The sequence below is a fragment of the Choloepus didactylus genome, chromosome X, assembly GCF_015220235.1.
Source record: "Choloepus didactylus isolate mChoDid1 chromosome X, mChoDid1.pri, whole genome shotgun sequence".
NCBI lineage: Eukaryota > Metazoa > Chordata > Mammalia > Pilosa > Megalonychidae > Choloepus > Choloepus didactylus.
This window is the reverse complement of record NC_051334.1, coordinates 31,739,432-31,761,507: the sequence shown is the minus strand read 5'-3', so window position 1 is coordinate 31,761,507 and position 22,076 is coordinate 31,739,432. Positions and strand designations below refer to the sequence as shown.

The 22,076-nt window shown below is 38.3% G+C and overlaps 1 protein-coding gene across 10 annotated transcripts in view; it reads left to right on the top strand.

The window, feature by feature from the left end:
* DMD (dystrophin) overlaps positions 1 to 22,076 on the top strand; it is a 2,178,366-nt gene that overhangs the window by 888,934 nt on the left and 1,267,356 nt on the right. For all 10 annotated transcript variants that reach the window (XM_037821041.1, XM_037821045.1, XM_037821047.1 and 7 more), the window contains one exon: positions 12,470 to 12,617. In XM_037821041.1, the coding sequence (XP_037676969.1) occupies positions 12,470 to 12,617 (148 nt within the window). The remainder of the gene's footprint in view (positions 1 to 12,469; positions 12,618 to 22,076) is intronic.

The following is a 22,076-nucleotide window of genomic DNA, read 5'->3' as shown; positions in this document are numbered from 1 at the left end:
CCTCCTTTTGGAACCAAGACTTGTAGACAAGCAGAGCTTAAACTTGCAGGGACAGGAAGCAAAAATTTCCCTAGTGGATCACTAGGAGTGATAGTGAGTGGTGCTACTCCTGTTTCCACCCCTTGATTCCTGGACCCATGAATCCTGGCTATGGGAGAAACAGCACCATAGAGTGGACGCTGATTCAGAGCATACACAGCCTCCTGGAGAACACTGCCCCAGCCCTGCAAGGTATTGCCACCTAGTTGGCACCGTAATTGAGTCTTCAATAGGCCATTCCACCATTCTATCAACCCAGCTGCTTCTGGATGATGGGGAACATGGTAAGACCACAGAATTCCATGAGCATGTGCCCATCCCCTCACTTCATTTGCTGTGAAGTGGGTTCCTTGGTCCGAAGCAATGCTGTGTGGAATACCATGACGGTGGATGAGGCATTCTGTAAGTCCACGTATTGTAGTTTTGGCAGAAGCATGTCGTGCAGGGAAGGCAAACCCATATCCGGAGTATGTGTCTATTCCAGTAAGAACAAATCGCTGCCCTTTCCATGATGGAAGTGGTCCGATGTAATCAACCTGCCACCAGGTAGCAGGCTGATCACCCCGAGGAATGGTGCCATATCGGGGACTGAGTGTGGGTCTCTGCTGCTGGCAAATTGGACACTCAGCAGTGGCTGTGGCCAGGTCAGCCTTGGTGAGTGGAAGTCCATGTTGCTGAGCCCATGCATAACCTCCATCCCTACCACCATGACCACTTTGTTCATGAGTCCATTGGGCAATGACAGGAGTTGCTGGGGAAAGAGGCTGATTGGTATCCACCAAACGGGTCATTTTATCCACTTGGTTATTAAAACCTTCTTCTGCTGAAGTCACCCTCTGGTGAGCATTCACATGGGACACAAATATCTTCATGTTGTTTGCCCACTCAGAAAGGTCTATCCACATACCCCTTCCCCAGACTTCTTTGTCACCAATCTTCCAATCATGTTCCTTCCAAGTCCCTGACCATCCAGCCAAACCATTAGCAACAGCCCAGGAATCAGTATACAGACGCACCTCTGGCCAGTTCTCCTTCCAAGCAAAGTGAACAACCAGGTGCACTGCTCGAAGTTCTGCCCACTGGGAGGATTTCCCCTCACCACTGTCCTTCAGGGATATCCCAGAAAGGGGCTGCAGTGCTGCAGCTGTCCACTTTCGGGTGGTACCTGCATATCGTGCAGAACCATCTGTAAACCAGGCCCGAGTCTTCTCTTCCTCAGTCAACTGACTGTAAGGAACTCCCCAAGATGCCATAGCTGTGGGCTGGGCAAGAGAAGGTAAGGTGGAAGGAGTGGGGGCCATGGGCATTTGGGCCACTTCCTCATGTAACTTACTTGTACCTTCAGGACCTGCTCGAGCTCTATCTCGTATATACCATTTCCATTTTATGATGGAGTGCTGCTGTGCACGCCCAACTTTATGGCTTGGTGGATCAGATAACACCCAGCTCATGATAGGTAACTCAGGTCTCATGGTAACTTGGTGGCCCATGGTTAAGCGTTCTGTCTCTACTAAGGCCCAGTAGCAGGCCAACAGTTGTTTCTCAAATGGAGAGTAGTTATCTGCAGAAGATGGTAAAGCTTTACTCCAAAATCCTAAGGGCCTGCGTTGTGATTCTCCTATAGGAGCCTGCCAAAGGCTCCAAACAGCATCTCTATTTGCCACTGACACTTCCAGCACCATTGGATGAGCTGGATCATATGGTCCAAGCGGCAGAGCAGCTTGCACAGCAGCCTGGACCTGTTGCAGAGCCTCATCTTGCTCCGGTCCCCACTCAAAACTAGAAGCTTTTCTAGTCACTCGGTAAATGGGCCGGAGTAGCACACCTAAATGAGGAATATGTTGTCTCCAAAACCCAAAGAGGCCAACTAAACGTTGTGCCTCTTTTTTGGTTGTAGGAGGGGCCAGATGCAGCAGCTTATCCTTCACCTTAGAAGGAATATCTCGACAGGCCCCACACCACTGAACACCTAGAAATTTTACTGAGGTGGAAGGGCCTTGTATTTTTGTTGGATTTATCTCCCATCCTCTGCCACACAAATACCTTACCAACAAATCTAGAGTAGTTGCTACTTCTTGCTCACTAGGTCCAATCAACATGATATCATCAATATAATGGACCAGTGTGATGTCTTGTGGGAGGGAGAAATGATCAAGATCCCTGCGGACAATATTATGACATAGGGCTGGAGAGTTGATATAACCCTGAGGTAGCACGGTGAATGTAAACTGCTGGCCTTGCCAGCTAAATGCAAACTGTTTCTGGTGGTCCTTGCTGACAGCAATTGAGAAAAAAGCATTTGCCAGATCAATAGCTGCATACCAGGTACCAGGGGATGTGTTGATTTGCTCAAGCAATGATACCACATCTGGGACAGCAGCTGCAATTGGAGTCACCACCTGGTTAAGCTTACGATAATCCACAGTCATCCTCCAAGACCCATCTGTTTTCTGCACGGGCCAAATAGGAGAGTTGAATGGGGATGTGGTGGGAATCACCACCCCTGCATCCTTCAAGTCCTTAAGAGTGGCATTAATCTCTGCAATCCCTCCAGGAATCCGGTATTGCTTCTGGTTCACTACTTTGCTAGGCAGAGGCAGCTCTAGTGGCTTCCACTTGGCCTTTCCCACCATAATAGCCCTCACTCCAGGAGTCAGGGAACCAATGTGAGGATTCTGCCAGTTGCTGAGTATGTCTATTCCAATTATGCATTCCGGCACTGGGGAAATAACCACAGAATGGGTCCGGGGACCCACTGGACCCACTGTGAGACGGACCTGGGCTAAAACTCCATCAATCATCTGACCTCCATAAGCCCCAACTCTGACTGGTGGACCAGAGTGACGTTTTGGGTCTCCGGGAATTAATGTCACTTCTGACCCAGTGTCTAATAATCCACGAAATATCTGATCATTTCCTTTTCCCCAATGCACAGTCACCCTGGTAAAAAGCCGTAGGTCCCCCTGGGGAAGGCTGGGAGGAAGATTAACAGTGTAAATTTTTGGCAGTGTGACAGGGTCCTTCTCCAAGGGTACCCGGCCTTCCCTTCATTCAAGAGGCTCTGGATCTGTAAACTGTCTCAAGTCTGGGAATTGATTAAGGGGCCGTGACTCTCTGTTTTTGTAATTCAAGGGAGATTTTTGTTCACGTGGCCTAGAATTCTTCTGCTTATATAGTTCAAACAAGAATTTAGTCGATTGCCCATCTATTTTACTACTTGGTACTCCATGATCCACTAGCCAACGCCATAAGTCTCTGCGAGTCATATTATTTTGATTGCTGCTTTGAGCCTGTTTTCCATTATGGTAGCCCTGTCCACCTTGTCTGTGGCGATTAACTGCAGCCACTTGGCTTCTGCTGACTCGGGACCCGATTATCCCCATTGTGTTTAAGGATTCCAGTTCAGTGACAGCAGTTCCTACAGTAATATCTGACCTACAGAGAAGGGCGACTACAGAGCTCTTCAGGGATGATGGAGCTAGTTTCACAAATTTATTCCTTACAGTCCTGGTAAAAGGTGTGTCCTCTGGACATTCCAGGGCTGTGTGAGCAGGTTTTCCATGATAAATCCACTCTAACATTCCAATCTCTCTAAGCCTTTGAATCCCCTCCTCCACATTATACCAGGGCAGTTCTGGCATTTCAACTTCTGGTAATGCCAGCCACCTTTTGATCCATGTTTCAGCCAGCCACCCAAACAAACTGTTAACACCCTTTCTAACCCCTCGAGCTACAACATTGAATGCAGAATCTCTGCTTAGTGGGCCCATATCAGTAAATTCAGCCTGATCCAACCTTATATTCCTTCCACCATTATCCCACACTCTCAATATCCATTCCCACACATATTCCCCTGGTTTCTGTCTGTATAAGTTGGAAAACTCATACAGTTCTTTTGGAGTATAGCGTACTTCCTCATGGGTCACACTTTGTACCTCACCCTTTGGGGCTTGTTGGGACTTGAGCCTAGTTATAGGTCTTGAAGCAAAAACTGGTGGTGGGGGTGGGTCATGAAAAGAGTTAGAATTATCTCTCAAGCCATTCACCTCAGGGCACTCTGTTGCATTTTCATCTCTTAAAACAGGATTAGTCTCTCCAGACAAAAGAGTGAGGGCTGCTTCCTCAGGGGAGGTGATTACAAGATTAGCAGGCATTGAAGGGTCAATCTCCTTAGGTGGGAGTTGCGTGGCAGGCTCCTTAGGGCAGACTGGAGGCAGAGAAGCTGTTTCCCCAGGACAGCCCTCTACAGGTAAATCTAACAATGACCCAGCAGAATCCAGGGTTCCAATGTCCTCACTGTCATTATTATCAATCCATATGTCTCCATCCCAAGTTTCTGGGTCCCATTCTTTTCCAATCAATGCCTTTACTTTAACAGCAGACACCCTGAGAGGTTGAGATTTTAGTTTACGCTGTAAATGTGCTACTCACACAATAAGAGACTGCGTCTGATTTTCAGAAACCTCCAGTCTGCGGGCACAGGGAATAAGATTTTCTTTCAGGGCACAGATGGAACCCTTTACATCTGTCATACGGCATTCAAGTTTTGAATTTGAAGCCTTTAGCTCATCCCTTTCTCTTACAACTGTATCCAAAGTATCTAAGAGCAGCCAGCCAACATCATTATACTTCTTAATACTGCAAAACTCCGTGAAAGTGTCGAAAACGCTGTCACCCAGAGCCTCGCTTCGTACTAGAGCACAATTAGGAGAATCAAATGGTGCTATTTTACGTATTTCCTTTGCCAACTCCTGCCATGGACTCTTAGTACCCTCTTGATTATTGGAAATAGAGTCATTAGTGCCTCTGAATCTAATCAGAGTAGAAAACAAGTTGTAAAAGCCCATTTTAAGATTCCATTTCTCAAGAACCACTCTCGGTACCAAGTTGTATTAGTTAGGGTTCTCCTTGGAAACAGAATCAATGAGAGATGTCTCTTATTATCAAATTGTAAAAGTGACTCACACAACTGCGGGAGCGCACGAGTCCAAATTCTGCAGAGCCGTCAACAAGCTGTCAACTCCAAGGAAGACGTCCGACGAACTCCTCGGGAAACGAACCGACAACTTTGACGAACTCCTCAGGAAACGAACCGGCAACTTTGAAGAACTCCTCAGGAAACGAACCGACAACTTTGACGAACTCCTCAGGAAACGAACTGGCAACTTCGACGAGCTCCCCAGGAAAAGCTTCACTGAGCAGCTGAAGAAGAAGTGAAGGTTCTCTAACCGTCCGGCTTATAAGCCTCCAACTGATCACCCGGACCAAATCCAGCCAATTGCATTCTCTCACTGTGGAAGCACGCCCCTTGATGAGTCATCAGTCAGCTGCAGTCAATTGACTGATGATCCGACAAACCAACCAGCCTCAAATAGCCTCACAGGAATCGTCAGGCCAGTGCCCGCTTGACCAGACAGCTAGGCCACCTAGCCAAGTTGACACATGAACCCAACCATCACAGGGATCAATAAAATAAACAGGGTGTTATGAAATAAAATGTCAATCCAGAGCTGTAAAAATGCTAGCAATGGATATATTGAAAACAGTAAAACTTAATGAGAAAGCTATCACTTTATACCAGTTTGTTTATTTCTTTACCTTCCTCTAAAAATACTTCAAATGATAAAGTTTTTAACAAAACAATGAGAGCAGAACCAGAGGACTTTTCACTGCATATGCATTTATGTTTCTACTATACACCCATTATTTTGTTTTTTATGCATTCCTTACCTAAAAAATTAAAATGGAATCTCTGACCTAGGAAAGAAAATGGATCCTATTTCACACAATACACAAAAATCATATCCTGGTGAACTACAAACCCAAATGAACAAAGAAAATTAATAAAGCTCTTAAATAAAATATACATGAATAAGTGAATGTTGGTTAAGAAAGATTTATTAAACAGGACATACAAGCCATAATCATAAAGAAAAAAAAAGATTAACTGGACTATATTGTATATTAATAACTTCTATATACCAAGAAGACAGCATTCAGTGAAAAGGCAAGTGAGAGAGCTGGAGAAGATATTTGGAACACATACGTAACTTATAAAGTGTGTGCATCCATAATTTTGAGGAATTCCTACAAATCTTTAAGAATAGACAATCCAATAGAGAAATGGGATAAGTCCTTGAAAAGTGAGAAATGGCACAGAGAGGGCTGCTGGTGTTTATGTGTGATCATTCTATAGTAAATAATTAAGATGTTTTATGTTTCACAATAACTCTATCCAAGGTGTTTGCCATCTTCATAAAAAATAAGAAATCCAAATGACCAATAAATATATGAAGAGACTCTCAGCCACATTAGTAATCAGGGACATGCAAGTGTAAACTAAAATGAGATATCACTATGTACCCATTATTCAGAATAACTGAAATTTAAAAGTCTGACAATACCGAGGGTGGTGAAAAGGTGGTGCAATTAGAATTTTCATGCACTGCTATATGGAGTATAAATCATTAGTAGGAGAGTTAACTTGAATTCACTGCTGTTTGGAGTAAAAACTCTTTGGCACTGTTTAGTAAAATTAAAGATATACATACCCTGTGTCCTATCAGTTTCACTGCTAGGTATAGACTCTAGAGAAATGCAGGTGTACACATACCAGGAGACATAAACAGAAATGTTCATAGCAACATTATAATAGCCCCAAACTGGAAACAACCCAAATGTTTATTACTAGTAAAATAGATCAATAATATGTAGTATATTCAGACCTTGGAATAATATACAACAATGGATAAACAATGCCATGGATTAATATTGCACAAATGAAGCCAGACGCACAATAATACATACTGTATGGTTTCATTTGTAAAAAGTTAAAAAAGATGCAAAACCAAGCTATGCGGTTAGTTGTGTGTATATAAGTGGTAAAACTATAAAGAAAGGCAGTGAATGATTACCATGAAAGTCCGAATGGAGGTTACATGGGTGTGTGTGAGGATGGCAGGAGGGAGTAGTGATTGGGCGGGACAGCTTGTGACTGTTGGCAGTTTTTCTTATTTCATTGCCCAGGTGATGGTTACAGTGCGGTTTTATTTATTATTCTCTATATTTATGTTTCACAATAAAAGTTATTTAAAATATAAAAAATAAAGCATTGTCAGAGATAAGCATGATCAGCCACGATTCTATGCTGGAGAAATGATTCCTTGTCCATAAACAGGCTGATGACATGGTCTATTTAATTACTGTAAAGCCTGAAATTAATGAGGTCAGTTCTTACATGTTTGATCCCAACCAGGGAGACAATGACTTGGCCCAGATTCTATGTTAGTGAGTTGATTTTCATTCAAAGTCCTAAGCCTAAAGAAGGTGCTGGGGAAGTTAGGGAAACACCTAGCAGCCATCTAGCCCTTGCTTACCTGCTCCTTTTCTATTGTATGTAGATGTTTCAGTATGTTTCCATTCTGCAGATAAGTTCCATCTAATGAAGTGGCTTGGTCCTACCTAACTTAAACCTGAAACTGGGAACAAGCAGTTCCAGCTGCTTATCAGGGTGGAAACTCCCAGTGGCAGAGCCCCCTCCCCCTGGGTCATATAAATATCCCTTACCCGGGCACACAGATTTCTCTCCTCTCTAACACAAAGTGGGGCTTGGGAATTGCCATTCATCAACCCCGACCCAAGACTCAGTTGATCTCCCAGGGTAACTGGCCACGATGGGATCTTGTTTGCTCTTCTTTTGGGCCCTTTTTGCTATCTAAGTAATGAGGTGGTCATTTGCTGAAAGTCTTTGTTTTCTCTGAGCCTGTGTTCCTAGGATGCACAGTGTGGTAGTTCACTCCACAGAAGGCTGAACCACCCACCGCCACAAGTATGCGTATTTGGTGAACACTGCTAGATAGTATTTTAAGAAATGTGCATATATTTGTTCATTTAGCCCTCACAATTAACCTCAGGAAGTAGGTTCTGTTTTTCTAACCCCTTTTCTGAGAGGTCCTCTGCTTGCCCAAGGCCACAGAGTAAGTGTTGGAGCTAGAATTCCAGCCTAGGCAGCCTGACCCATGTGCTCTACTTGCCTGAAGAGACACGGACATGGGTTCAGGTAAGAGCCTGCCTCCGGAGATTGCATCCAGACAGCTGGCACAAGCTGGGATGGAGTCTAAATATACACTTGTGGTTCTGGACTGAGGAGATAAATGAGGCATGAGGAAACAGACTTTAGCCTAGAAAGCTGGGGGACAGGCTCTTAGGAGTAAGAATTAAAGGGGAGGTGGGAGAAGTGGGGGGAGTTGGAGCCATGGGAGAGTTCCTTCGAATTAGTCAGGTCTTATGGAAAAAAACTTCACAACTATTGTATTCTGAGTTTTTTTATTATAGAATTCTATTACTAGAGCAGCAGGGGAGAGGGGGTTACTATGATTTGGGGCAGATAACTAATTTGACTTTTATTTGTTAATTCCTGTAATTTGGACCATGAAACTTTAGCCAAGATCCCTCTTACTCACCTAATCAAAGATGGAATATGTAGGAGAAAATAATCATCTGCCCCGATGCTGAGTTTACAAACTTAAGTATAAAACCACAATGGATATGTCACAAGACTACTAGGGTGTTATTTATTTAATTCTATTTCACAGAATTCAGCACCACCTTAATGGCTTGAAAGTGTTAAAGTATGTCCCAAAGTACCTAAATTGCTCCCTAAATGTAATTTATGCTCTAGAATAATCTGACTAACTTGATTTAGAACAGCAGGAAATAAGTTATGCTGCACATAAATGAAGCAGTGGTGTAATTTTAAATACCGCTTGCATAGTGAATGAGAATTTTAATATTTGCAAAATTTTAAAATCAGTTGATTTATTATCCATATGTTTATACTGACATTTTTTTGTCCTTTATTTGGTTGGATCTACATTTCCTTTTACTGCTGGGGTGGGGAGTGGTGGTGGTGGTGGCGGGGACTCTTTTTTTTTCACTATAGAAATAATATAGAGACTTAAACTTATATTTATTTCCCTGAAAGTTATTTTTAATGTCTCTGTGTGTTTCTAGTTATTACTGCCTGTTTCCTAACTTGTGGGCAGTTCAATTAATGGAGTGAGAAATTTAAAGAGCATATTGACTGATAAGAGATTAAATGTATAAATGTAACATTGTAAAACGAGCAACAGTTATATCTCTTCATTGGAATTTTCCTTGGAAAGAGTTTAAGTTTATAACTAGTCATGATAAAAAATTGTAATTTTATATAGTAAATTCAAGAATGGATTTAGACTCTGCTGTTAAACAACGCATATTAAAAGCTGAAAAGTATATTTTAAAATTTTATGTGATGCTTGAAATGGAGTTTAAAGTATTATTATTCACATTAAATGTCATGTGTAAAGCACTTGCTTTAATTTTTTAATATTTTGTTTGAATAGTTATTCATTTTAACATTAATTTTAATAATAAACTTAAATCAATCTTACAGCTTTCAGAATTTTAGTAGTTGTATGTTATGTGGAATACTATGTATTCATATATTTACAAAGTGACAATGTAAGTAGTTTGTATCAGATCTTGAAATATGCAAAGGTTTGGGTTGTAGGAGTGGAGGAGGAGAGAACAAAAGTGAAGGAGCCATTTCAGGGACATAAGACTAATGGGCAAAGTAACAGAGTCCTGAAGCTGGAGCAGGGGGTAGGGGCTGGGAGCTTGGGGCTACAGAGAGTCCCATGTGGCTGGCAAGCCCATCCTGCCTCACTGTTGTGGATTTCCATTTGTGGAAAGCACAAATGGAGACCTCAGGCCCACAGCCTGTTCCCCTTCCTGTCCCATCTCTGGTTCTGTCTTGCAGAGGGGTATGATGATCAATGTATGGACACATGATTTTCTTCCCTTGGGGAATTAATAGAAAAGATAATCCGTGAAGTGGAAAGGGTTTGGGACAAGGGTTTGTGGAATCTGGTCGAGGATGGAAATTGTCAGCATGGTGAGTAGTGGAAGGAGGTGTCTGTGAAGCAGGTCGGAGGTGCACAGCAGTCTAGAATGAAGAGTAGGTATTTATGGCACAAATGTTGGAAACATAATCACCTACTGATAGCTGAAAGTGTTGGCAAGGGGATCACTCAGGTGATTGGATAGGAAACGAAGCAAAAGTAAGAAGGGGTCTGATGAGTGCTACAGAAATGGAATGGTCAATTGTCACCAAATGGTAACTCTTCTGTGATCTGGTTAGTTTCTTCCTGTTTCCCATGCTATGGTAGTAGGACGAGAGTTGGAGGTGATAGTCATTAGCCTGTGATATTGCCATTTTTGTTATTATTGTATTTTAAGTTTTTTTCTTTTACTGAATCTCAAAGTATGAAATGCACATTGTAGAAAAACTGGGCCACAGAGAAAAAAATATATATATATAATGAAAATTAAAATCGACAATAGTCTCACTAAGATGGAAAAAATGCTAACTTTGCTAACTATAGTTTTGTGATGATAATTCAACAGCAAGTTTTTGACTACAATGATACAAGTGCCTGTAAGATGTATTCAATGTATGCTTCTTTTTGTTTTTTAAAGAAATGTACTCTTAAGATGTATTCTGAAGTTACTTATTGTGTATTACATAGTACCAAAATTATATGAATGCTAAATTATTATTAAACATACAAAAAATTTCCAAGACCATTCTGTTCCCAACATGTATATATATTTCATCAACTCTAGAGTGCCATTAATTATTAAAGGCAGCATTCTTATTTTTTAAGCTAGCTAAAGTTAGAGACTGCTTTTCTTTTCAGCTTCTTTTGGCTGCCTTTTTTAATGCTACCAAAGTACTTTCTCTTTTACATTTGTTTACAAGTGAACAATATAGTTATTCATCAAATACAATGCCTGATAGAATATAGAAGAATTAAATCTTTGGAAGCTAATAAAGAAGAATAAGAAAAAGAGTCTACAAACCATTGCATTCAATTGTTTAACCCATAAAGTGAAACTTCAGCCTGAAAAAAGGAAATCCCAATGAGGGATTATGTAAGGCAGTGGAAAGGATAATTGAAACTAGAAAGATCTGGGTTAGAATCCCCTCTTTGCTATTTAATACCTATTTACCTTTTGGTAAGTTGCTCTGCCTCTCAGTTTTCTCCTATGGAAAAATAGGAATAAAAATTGTTATGTTGCTGGAGTGCAGTAGGATTCAATGAAATGGTATATGTGAAAGCACAGAGCCCAGTGACTGACTGGCTTATAGTAACCACTCAATAAATGTGAATCCCATTCCTTTCCCAGTAAACCAGTATAGAGGAGTGGATTATTTAAGTTATAAAGTTATTTAAAAGTTATAAAGTTACTTAAAGCTCCTAAATGGAAGAGAGGTCTGAGAAGATGTCTAGGTATTTAAAACTATACTCCATTGCTTCTTTTCTAATCCGCTTCGCAGAACCTTGACAAACTGCTTTACTCTGAATCAGGATAACTTCTGGTTTGGTGCTAGCAGATTATTGTTGGGACAGATTCGAGAAGACTCGGTAGACCATAAACCCCATAAGAGTTCCAACCTTGCCTTACAGCAGTTGTTTTCATCTTGACAGTGCATTTAGAGTCGCCTGGGGCACTTGAAAAAATACCAAAATGCCAGGGTTCCACCTCCAAAGATACTGATTTAGTTGGTCTGGAGTGAAGCCTCAGGATCAGTGTTTTGTTTGTTTGTTTGTTTGATGCAGTTTTGTTTTGTTTTAAAACATTCCAGGTGATTTTTATGTGCAACTGCCTCAGGGTAAACATAAAACCCTGGTTCATATCATTCCTGCTTCAGTCAGCTTTGACTAGAAAATGACCTGCTTCTCTATATTCTGTTCATATATGACATTAACATATTGTCTTATACTAAGTTCTTTCAGCATTCCAATTAAAAATGTAGTGGATATAATAAAACAACGCCAATCATCAGATTTGGACTAGTATATTAATTAGTTGGTTAATTGCCTAGAATATAAATTACATCTGTCATCCTGGATGCTTGAAGATCTTACTGAATAGACTCTTTTGGATCAAGAGTAATATTGAAACTAAAAGACTTTATGAGATAACTTGATTTTGATACAAAAAATATTTTGGAATTGAACATATAGCTACTAAATATTTAATGCATTGGACTGTTATTGTATTTTAAATTTTCCCGGAATTCTTTTAAAAATTAAATATGATCATAGGGAAGAAAATGTTAATCCTCCAAAATAGTTGTCTTAGTCTTTGTTTCAATCAAGAAATATATTTGAATTTAAAGGGAAAAATTATAGCCTTTATTTTAAATTGTCATTCCTATTCAATATTGATTATTGTTTCTGTTAATTGAAATTGAAATCTACAACTGTGTGAAACTATAAGAAGTATGTCCTTGCCAATAGAAAAGATATATATGCTGTGTCCATATAATTTGTCTTATGTAATAATCCATTTCTTTTTTATGATCCATATCTTTCACCTCTAGGCACTTTGACAGATCTGTTGAAAAATGGCGGCGTTTTCATTATGATATGAAGATATTTAATCAATGGCTAACAGAAGCAGAACAGTTTCTCAAAAAGACACAAATTCCTGAGAATTGGGAACATGCCAAATACAGATGGTATCTTAAGGTAAGTTTTTGAGATCTCTTTTTCCAAATGGTCTTTATCTTTGCCACGATTTATTCATGACTTCTTAACTTATTTAAGTTCAGTTTGTGGAGGATAATGGGAATTTACAATTCCTGGCTTTTGTTGTCATCACAACACATACTAGAATGCCATCACAATGATCATGTTGGGAGGCTGTGCTTCGGACTTTTTGTGTCAAAGCGAGATGGGTAGCATAGACATAACTGGTTTAGCTGATGAACCACAGAGTGTAATTGAATCTGTGATACAGTGAAACATCTTGCAGGAGGCTGTACTGTGGCTTTGGAGCAGTGTGTGTTATTACGTTAAGTTGGAACCTGTTTTCCAGAAGGAGAACTTATGGTATATTTAGCAATAATGTAGTTGCTAGAAATATCTATTGTGATAAAATTACATTTCTGTTTCCCTAAAGACAATTTGTGGTGATGTAGCAATATTTCTATGAATTCTGTTGACAAAATGCCTTCTGAGATGGTCCAGAGACCAAAACAATGCAGTTAAATGGTGGTACTTATTGACTTCTTTAGGGGTTATGTTAATGGAGATGCAACATATGGATTATAACCAGTTCATAGTTTAATTTCAGCTTGCTGTGTCTTTTGAGCATGCAGATAAATTGAATTGTGAAGGGTATAATTTAGGTTATAAAATACATAGTTGAGGTATAAGAAGTATTTTGCTTATTAAACCAAGGCTTAAGTTTCTTTTTCAACTTTTTAGCTCAAATTGTTCATGTGGCAGTTTTCAATCAACTGGATTTATATTGTAGCTAACTTTTAAATACCTGAAAACACTGATTAAAGAAAGAAGGCCAAAAAAGGGTAATTTATTAAATAGTTTAGATATTTAAAAATGCTGGACTCATGAGGCATTATCATATTCACATATACAACTCCCCATTCTCAAATATTTTTGCATAGCAGATATGCCTTTTGATATTAAGGAATTAAGCATTTAACTACTTACGTATCTGATAAGATAAGTAAACACAGAAAATGAATACTTTTTTTTCCTTTCCTTTACTTTTTTTATCTTCATTTTATTGAGATATATTCACATACCACGCAGTCATACAAAACAAATCGTACATTCGATTGTTCACAGTACCATTACATAGTTGTACATTCATCACCTAAATCAATCCCTGACACCTTCATTAGCACACACACAAAAATAACAAGAATAATAATTAAAGTGAAAAAGAGCAATTGAAGTAAAAAAGAACACTGGGTACCTTTGTCTGTTTGTTTGTTTGTTTCCTTCCCCTATTTTTCTACTCATCCATCCATAAACTAGACAAAGTGGAGTGTGGTCCTTATGGCTTTCCCAATCCCATTGTCACCCCTCATAAGCTACATTTTTATACAATTGTCTTCGAGATTCATGGGTTCTGGGTTGTAGTTTGATAGTTTCAGGTATGAATACTTTTTAAATCTTGTGTCATTATATCTACATCAATCAACCTTGTATGCACAGTCGGCATTGGAAATTGAAGATGAAGAAAATTCATGCACTTCCAACCTGCCATCAAGTCAGCAGATGCATTTTTTAATAGCATTAAAATGAATTTGTGGCTAAGGCAGCATCACTGGGGCTCTGCCTGAGCAATAGAAATATAAGAATCTTCTAAACTGTTCTGGGGAGATGTATACACTTTTCACCATTTCCAAAGATATCCCATACAAGATAGTTATATGTTTTTAGTCTGCATTTTTTATTATAAAAGAACTATATACACTTGTGAAAAAGTCAAGCAACATAGAAGTATACAAATACCTTCATTATCCTCCCCAGGGGACAGAAGTTTCAGTATGGATTTCAGTACATATTTCATGTTGGGTTCCTTGGGAAGCACACTCTGAGATGGAGATTAGCATGCAGGAAGTTTATTAGGGAGTGCTTTGGGATCATGCAGTTTTTTTTTATGAAGTACCTTGGTGTAGTTTTCTTCATGTTTCTTGTGTTTGAGGTCTTTTAAGCTTCTTGGATATGTGGGTTTATAGTATTCATCAGATTTAGAAAAAATTCAGTGATTGCTATTTAAAGTATTTTTACCCCTCCAATTTTCAGGACTCCAATGATACACATATTAAGCTGCTTAAGATTGTCCCACCACTCACTGATATTCTGTTGATTTTCTTCTTAGTCTTTTTTTCCCCTTCTGTGATTCATTTTAGATAATTTTTGTTGTCAAATTCGCTAATCTAATTTTCTACAACATCTACTCTGTGGTTAATCTCATCCAGTGTTTATTTTTAATTTCGGATGTTGTAATTTTCATTCCTTAAATGTGTGATTTAGGTCTTTTTAAAATATATTCCATGTTTCTACTCAACATGTTCAATCTTTCCTCTACCTTCTTAAAAATACAGAATAAGGTTATGATAACTGTTACAATGTCATCTACTAATTGTCATTTCTGGGTTGGTTTCAGCTGATTTCTTCTATTATGTTATAGTCCCATGCTTCTTTGAATGCCTTGTAGTTTTTCACTGAATGCCAGGCAGTGCGTATTTTAACTTGTTGAGTACTGAATGTGTTTGTATTTGTATAAATAGTCTTGACCTTTTTTTTCTAGAACACAGTTAGTTTATTTGGAAACAGTTTGATCCTTTAGGTTCTTTTAAACTTTTTAGATGTGACCAGAGAAGTCTAAGTTGTAGGCACTACCAAGACAAAAAGCTTCTGAGTACTTTACCTGATGTTCAGTGAATTAGCCATTTTTGAGCTCCAGTGATTGTTCCCTTTCATCCTTTCAGGTCCTTCTTTCTCTAGCTTTGGGTAGTTTCTTCACATACATGAGCTGATTAGTACTCAGCTGAAGACTGGAAGGGAACCTTCTGCAGATGTCAGAGTTTTCTCTCTGTGTGTCTCTGGTACTTTGTCCTATGAACTCTAGGTGCTTTGGCCTTGTTGGACTACCAGCTCTATCTGCTCAACTCAAGATGGCCTCCAGGCTTTGTCTGGGTTATTTCTTCTTACACCATATCCTGGAAATCACTGTAGACAGTTCTCGGGAGCAATCTCAGGGAGCACTGTTCTTTATTGCATGATGCCCAACATCTTAAAAAACATTGTTTCAAATATTTTGTCTACTTTTTTTGAAGTTTTTTCAGGCAGTTTGTTAAATCCTGTCCCTGTTACTCCAACTTGGCCGGAAGCAGAAGTCCAAACCAAATGATTTTTATGTCATTTGATCTTCCAATTCATTTACTGCTACAAAGTCTAGCAACTATATAATAATTGTGAATGTCTGGTGAATTTCCAAAGGTCCTCACTTCTTGACAGAGTGGTATAATTGAAATTCATGAATATCTTATCAAAATTTGCCCCCTTAATTGGAGGTTTGAAAAAAGATTGCACATGAATTTCTACTTTATTTAGTCTCTTTTTTCACTCTATAGATGAAATAATAAAGGGAATTCTGAATGTCTAGGAATAAGTTCTTCTAGCTAAAGAGCTATGAATAATATCACAAATCCTCTAAACATTTGGTAATTGTAGGTCCAAAATCATGCACATGTGCACGCATGAATGCACACATCCTACCCCCTCACACACACACAAATGTGGTTTCCTTGGGAAGTCCACTCTGAGATGGAGATGAGCATGTATATTGGCCTATGGTTATCTTTCCATTCTAAGTTTAGGCTCTGAAAATGAGTCCAGTAAGACATTGCAAGACACTTCCATGGATAAGGCAAATGGAAACTCTGCTCATTTTGGCTACCTTGGCCATCATCATTGTTGATTGACTAAGAGCGAATAGGAGAACAATTTTAAATTTTTGCTGAAAACTTATTTTAAGACACAGTATGCAGATGGTGCCAGTTAGCAGCAGACAAATGTTGCCATGAGCCAGTAATGGTTACATTGAGGAAAATCAACCCAAAACCACCCATCTACTAAACAAATATAGACAGGGCTACATTAGCTTTGAAGCTTCATATGTACAATTTCCAGCAGAGATATCATTTCTAGATATGAAATAAAAAATATGTACATGTTATAAGCTTATCCATATATATTTCTATCAAACTACATTCTCTTTATCATTTTTATTTTTAGAAAGAGAAATCGGTGCCCCAACTGATACTTGGTATTGTCATTCAACATAAAGTGACCACCAGAAAGATGGTCTGGTTCTGTGCAGCTCAATTATTTCTTGTTTTTCACTGGAGACTGATAAAATTAAGTATGTGACAATAATTTTTTCAAGATATTCCAAAACAATATGTCATGCCACTATGGAGAACCTCTTTAAGGATATATTTTTTTTCTGGAGAAAATATCAATCATGATATAGGCCACTACAAATTGGTTTAATAAATTCAATCATTTGTCTCTTTATGCATTCATTCAGTAAGCAATAAGTGATTGCATATGTATAGTTATGTCATCCACCAAAATATTGACATGCCACTTTCAGTTCTAGTAGAAATTTAGAACAGCCCTTAAGAAGTCATATGCCCGACTCTGAAACCCCAGGTTTAAATCTCTGCTGCTTTAATTTAATAGCTGCAGAACCTTGGCAAGGTGTCTTAGTCCTCTCTGTGTGTCTGCCTTCTCATCTCTATAAAATGGGGATAAAAATGAGATGTGTGCAAAGCATTTAATATAGAATTTGACACAAAATAATGACTCATCAAATATAAGCGCTTATAACTAATCACTCTTCATTATCATAAGTGATTATCTCATATCTATAAACATTGAATTTTATTTACTAAATTGTTGTCCCTAAACATCTGAAATGCAGAACAAACAATCTGTGAATTACATTAGTCTGTACTTTTATGGGTTATGGCATTTTCTCCAAGTATAGATTTTGGATTAAGAATTGAAAATTTCAATAGAGCCAAACACTTCCCACTCAGATAGCTGACACTTCTACCTATTCATTTTCTAACAAAAAAGACATGTTAATGGAAGTTTTCGAAGGGAAAGATGAGGCCCGTGTTATGAAGTTATGAAAATAATGTTAACTCACATAGTGATTGGAGTGAATTGATGTGCCATATTTTTAGTGAAAACGGGAAAATGGAAATTATAAAATGCCTGAATTTTTCCTCTAGGATGTTCTTCTAGGTCAGAAAGAAACAAGGTTTAAAACATGAACTGTTACTTAGATGGGGTTGTAAATTCTTGAACTTGACAGCAGAAATGATAAAAATCACCATTAGATTAAGTATTTAAAAGAGCTGAATATTCTCCCTATTAATGGAATGCAGCCTGTTTGTTTTATGGGATAATGCTGCTCAGTAAACTATATTCAAAATTAACAGCCCTTTCTAAGGAACGTTTCCATGAGCAAGTGTGTGACCTTGAAATTTTAAGAAATTCCATTTGAAATCAATCTTAAGAAGGAAACAGAAGAGGGGTTGTTTGGGTGGAACTTTTTAGGCCTTAAGTCAATTGTATGTTAAGCAAACATAGGGAGTGAAACAGCAATATGTTATTTTGGCATGAGTTAACTGCTGCTTTTACGCAAAGATGTAGTTTGTTAATGCTAAGTTAATAAGTTTTCCAATATATCCCACAGTGTACTGTGTTTGAAACTCCATAATTTATATTTTATTGCTCCATAATTTGTATTGCACAGTAGATGTATAATATAGTTATATATATTTATATATCACCGTAAATAAATTCAGTAAACAACTATGTTTACTTTATGATATTATAATAAATTTTAATTCATTGTGATTCAGGATACTTAAATCAGCATGGATTACTTATGTAATAGTGTGATGTTCATGTGGTCCCACCATCAAATCTCAAAAAATTGAATTTAATTTCATGTTATAGTTAAGCAAAATGCACTTTCACTGTTCTCAATTTGTAAATTTGTATGGAGAATGGAATATTACGTATAAACAGGTTAGTTATTACATAAGAATCTAAGTATAATCTCTCATATGGGAAAAGAATGAGAGGAATATATGGATGCTGGGGCCCTGGAGGTGGAGAGAGAAGGCAAAGAAAGAGTCCAAGAGTATCAAAGACAAGTTTAGCTGCTCTAGCTCTGTCTTACCTTGCCTATAGATGCAAAGAACAAAGAGCTGGGATAACTACTGCCCAAAAGTTTGAGACAAATGAGTCCAAGAATAGACTCTCTTCCTCTTAAAGGAAATGCCCAGGATTTCTAATTCTTCTCATCCTGCTTTCTGCCCTGCAGCCCAGAATACCCTCAAGTAGCAGGTGCTGCCATTAAAAAGCCGCTTGCTTGTATAGGAATGCTGAGTGCTGAATGGGTGTGGGTAGGTCGCTGTTCATCTCTGCTACAGAGAGTGCAGTTTTGTAGTTTATGTGGATATACCTTAATAACTATACAATTTTTACTTTGTGTTGATATGGATTACATCAAAGGCTATCTAAAAAAAGGCATAGAGTGTAAAAGTCCAAAGTGGATACAAGAATGTTTTCTATGTAGTCAGTTTTAACAATGCTGATTTCACCAGCTGGCTAGTAAGTTTGGCAGCTCCTTAATAGCCACACTGCTGGGACTCAAACACTGATAGACTCTTTGATGGAAAAATCACTTGAGCAAAAAATTCTGCCACCTGTTGCCCTTCATTGGGACCCCAATGTTAAGAACAATTCATACCCCTTCGCTGGCCCTTTATATTTCTCCAGCAGTAATAAAATTTCATAAGATTTTGTTTTGTGGTCACAAAGCTGTCCTGGTTTCTTTAACTAGAGGACATACACTAACATAAGGGAATCAGCATGAAAATTTACTGCTAAGAATATTTGTCTCCAGTCACTTGCTGTAGGGTTACAACAATGGATAAATATGGGAATACATTTTAATTGAGCTTTTCAATGTTATTAGCTGGTAGTGGCATGAGAATTCAGTCTCTTAATACAGCAAACAGTTGGGCACTTCATTCTTAGGTAAATATTGTTTGCCTTTTATTGCTGCTTAGAAACTCATCTATAACTTCTTGGCTCCTATGCATCTTTTCAGAAGTAGTAAATAACAGATTTATAGGGAGTCTGGCAGAGTGCACAAATTCAGAGAGGGGTCCTAAATCTAGGCCCATCAAATGTGTCTTTCATAAAGTAAGTATATTAAAGTAATTGGGTAATTTCAATGGTTTGTTCTTAAAGTTCTGTTGTCCAGCATGGCATGTTTAAGAAGATGACAGAGTGCTATATGTTATTGGAAGGAAGTAAGAACAAAAATTATAACTTACTATAATAACCACAGCAGTAAAGCACTGCTTAAAATGCATGGAAAACATGTCATCCCTTGGGATCCCCATTCGTAGAGTAAGCAATTATCAAGTGAGTAAGAATCTATTTTAAAAAGTGAAGCATGCTAATTTAAAATGCCAAATTGAAAAAAAATACTGCTCACATCAACACAGAAACAATGAGAAGCAGACATTATTTAATGAAATATAAGATTAATGCTCTCACAAATAATTTTCATGAAATGCAATACATTTCAAGGAGCATGTTCCAGCCGCACTGATCCTGCTGTTTCTTCTCGTATACCTTCTTGATATCCCTTCTAATGCTTTTTCCTACTTTGTATCCTTTAAACTTGCTTTTTCTCCTTGCCTGAAAGTTCTGCCTTATCTCCAGTCCCTATCAGACACATCCCAATCCCCTCCGTCCCAAGATTTTTGTACACTTCTCTGTATATGTGGCTGTGCTTTAATGTCATCTCCTGAGACATATCTTTTGTATCCCCTTATCTTAAAGAGAACACGCACAGACACAGAGTTAGTTTCTCTCCAATTACCCTGCTTCTCTTTCTTCATAGCACTTGCCACTTGCTGAAATTGTAGTATGTGTTTGCATGTTCATTATATTTCCTACTATAATGTAAACCTGACAGGGACCTTGTCTTCCTTGGTCAACAATATGTCCTCAGTGTATGGACCAATCTCTTTATATGTTGAATATTCAGTATTCATTTGAATGAATGACTACATGAATAAATAAATAAATGAAAGAATTATACTTTCATTACATTACTTCTTTAGGCTTATTATTCCCAAGTTTGTCCTTCCCTGCCATTCTTACCCCCTCTCTATCTAAGAACTTCTCCATTAACTTGAGATGCCTCTTCTCTTGTGTCCAGAGTACTTGAAATTCTCACATTTGCTGAGAGTTTGACAATATGATGGCTCTTTTCTCTTACTCATTGAAGCATATTTCTAATACCAGAATCCACTTGACAGACGTTTAGTGTGGGCCTATTGTGTGCAAGGCGGGCAGTTTGCTTCCTGCTAGAGTTACAGAGTTAACTAAGAACTCCTTTTCCCTTAATGATCTTACAGCTTCCATGAGTTCAGCATATTAAGGGCCAAGATAGAAACACAGCACAGTAGGTGAGCACTCTAGAAAAGTTCTGGATCCAGCCTCGGGGAAATGGTGGGGTTTGTTCTACAGCAGTTATTTGTGTCCCCTAGTCCCCTTTTATTTTTTTTTAAATTTTTAAATTTTTTAAAAGCAGTTTTATTCACACACCATACAATCTATCCAACATGTATGTTCAATGGCTCTCAGAATATTCACCAAAATCAATATTAAAACATTTTCATTGCTCAAAAAAAAAACCCTATATGCCCCACTATTTTTGACACTTAGCATTGGTGTGATACCTTTGTTACAACTGATGGAAGAATATTATAATATTACTGTTAAGTATAGCCCATAGATTGCTTTAGGAGTATTTTTCCCATATACCACCCTATTATTAAAACCTTGTAATAGTGACTGACATACATTTGTTCTAGTTCATGGAAGAACATACTTGTATTTGTGCTATTAACCACTTCATCATCCACGACAGGCTTCACTGTGTTATACAGTCCCGTGTTTCATCCTCTATCTTTTCCTCTAGTGACATACATGACCCTAAACTTCCCTTTCAACCACAATCACACACACAATTCAGTGCTGTTAATTACATTCACAATAGTGTGCTTCCACCCCCTCTATCCCTTTCCAAACATTTACAATCAACCTTATTAAAAAATCTGCGCAAATTAAGCATCAGCTCCCCATTCTCTACCCTCATTCTGTCTTCTGGAAACCTATGTTCTAGTTATTAACTCCATGAATTTGCTCATTATATTTAGTTCATATTAGTGAGGATCCTACAGTATTTGTCCTTTTGTGTCTGGATTATTTCACTCAACATAATGTCCTCAAGATTCATCCATGTTGTCACATGCATCAGGACTTCATTTCATCTTACAGATGAATAATATTCCATTGTATGTATATATCACATTTTGTTTATCCATTCATCAGTTGACGGACACAGTTTATTTCCATCTTTTGGCAATAGTAAATACTGCTGCTATGAACATCAATGTGGAAATGTCTGTTTGTGTCCCTGCTTGCCAGTTCTTCTGAGTATATACCTAGTAGTGGGATTGCCAGATCATATAGAAGTACTCTACTTAGCTTCCTTAG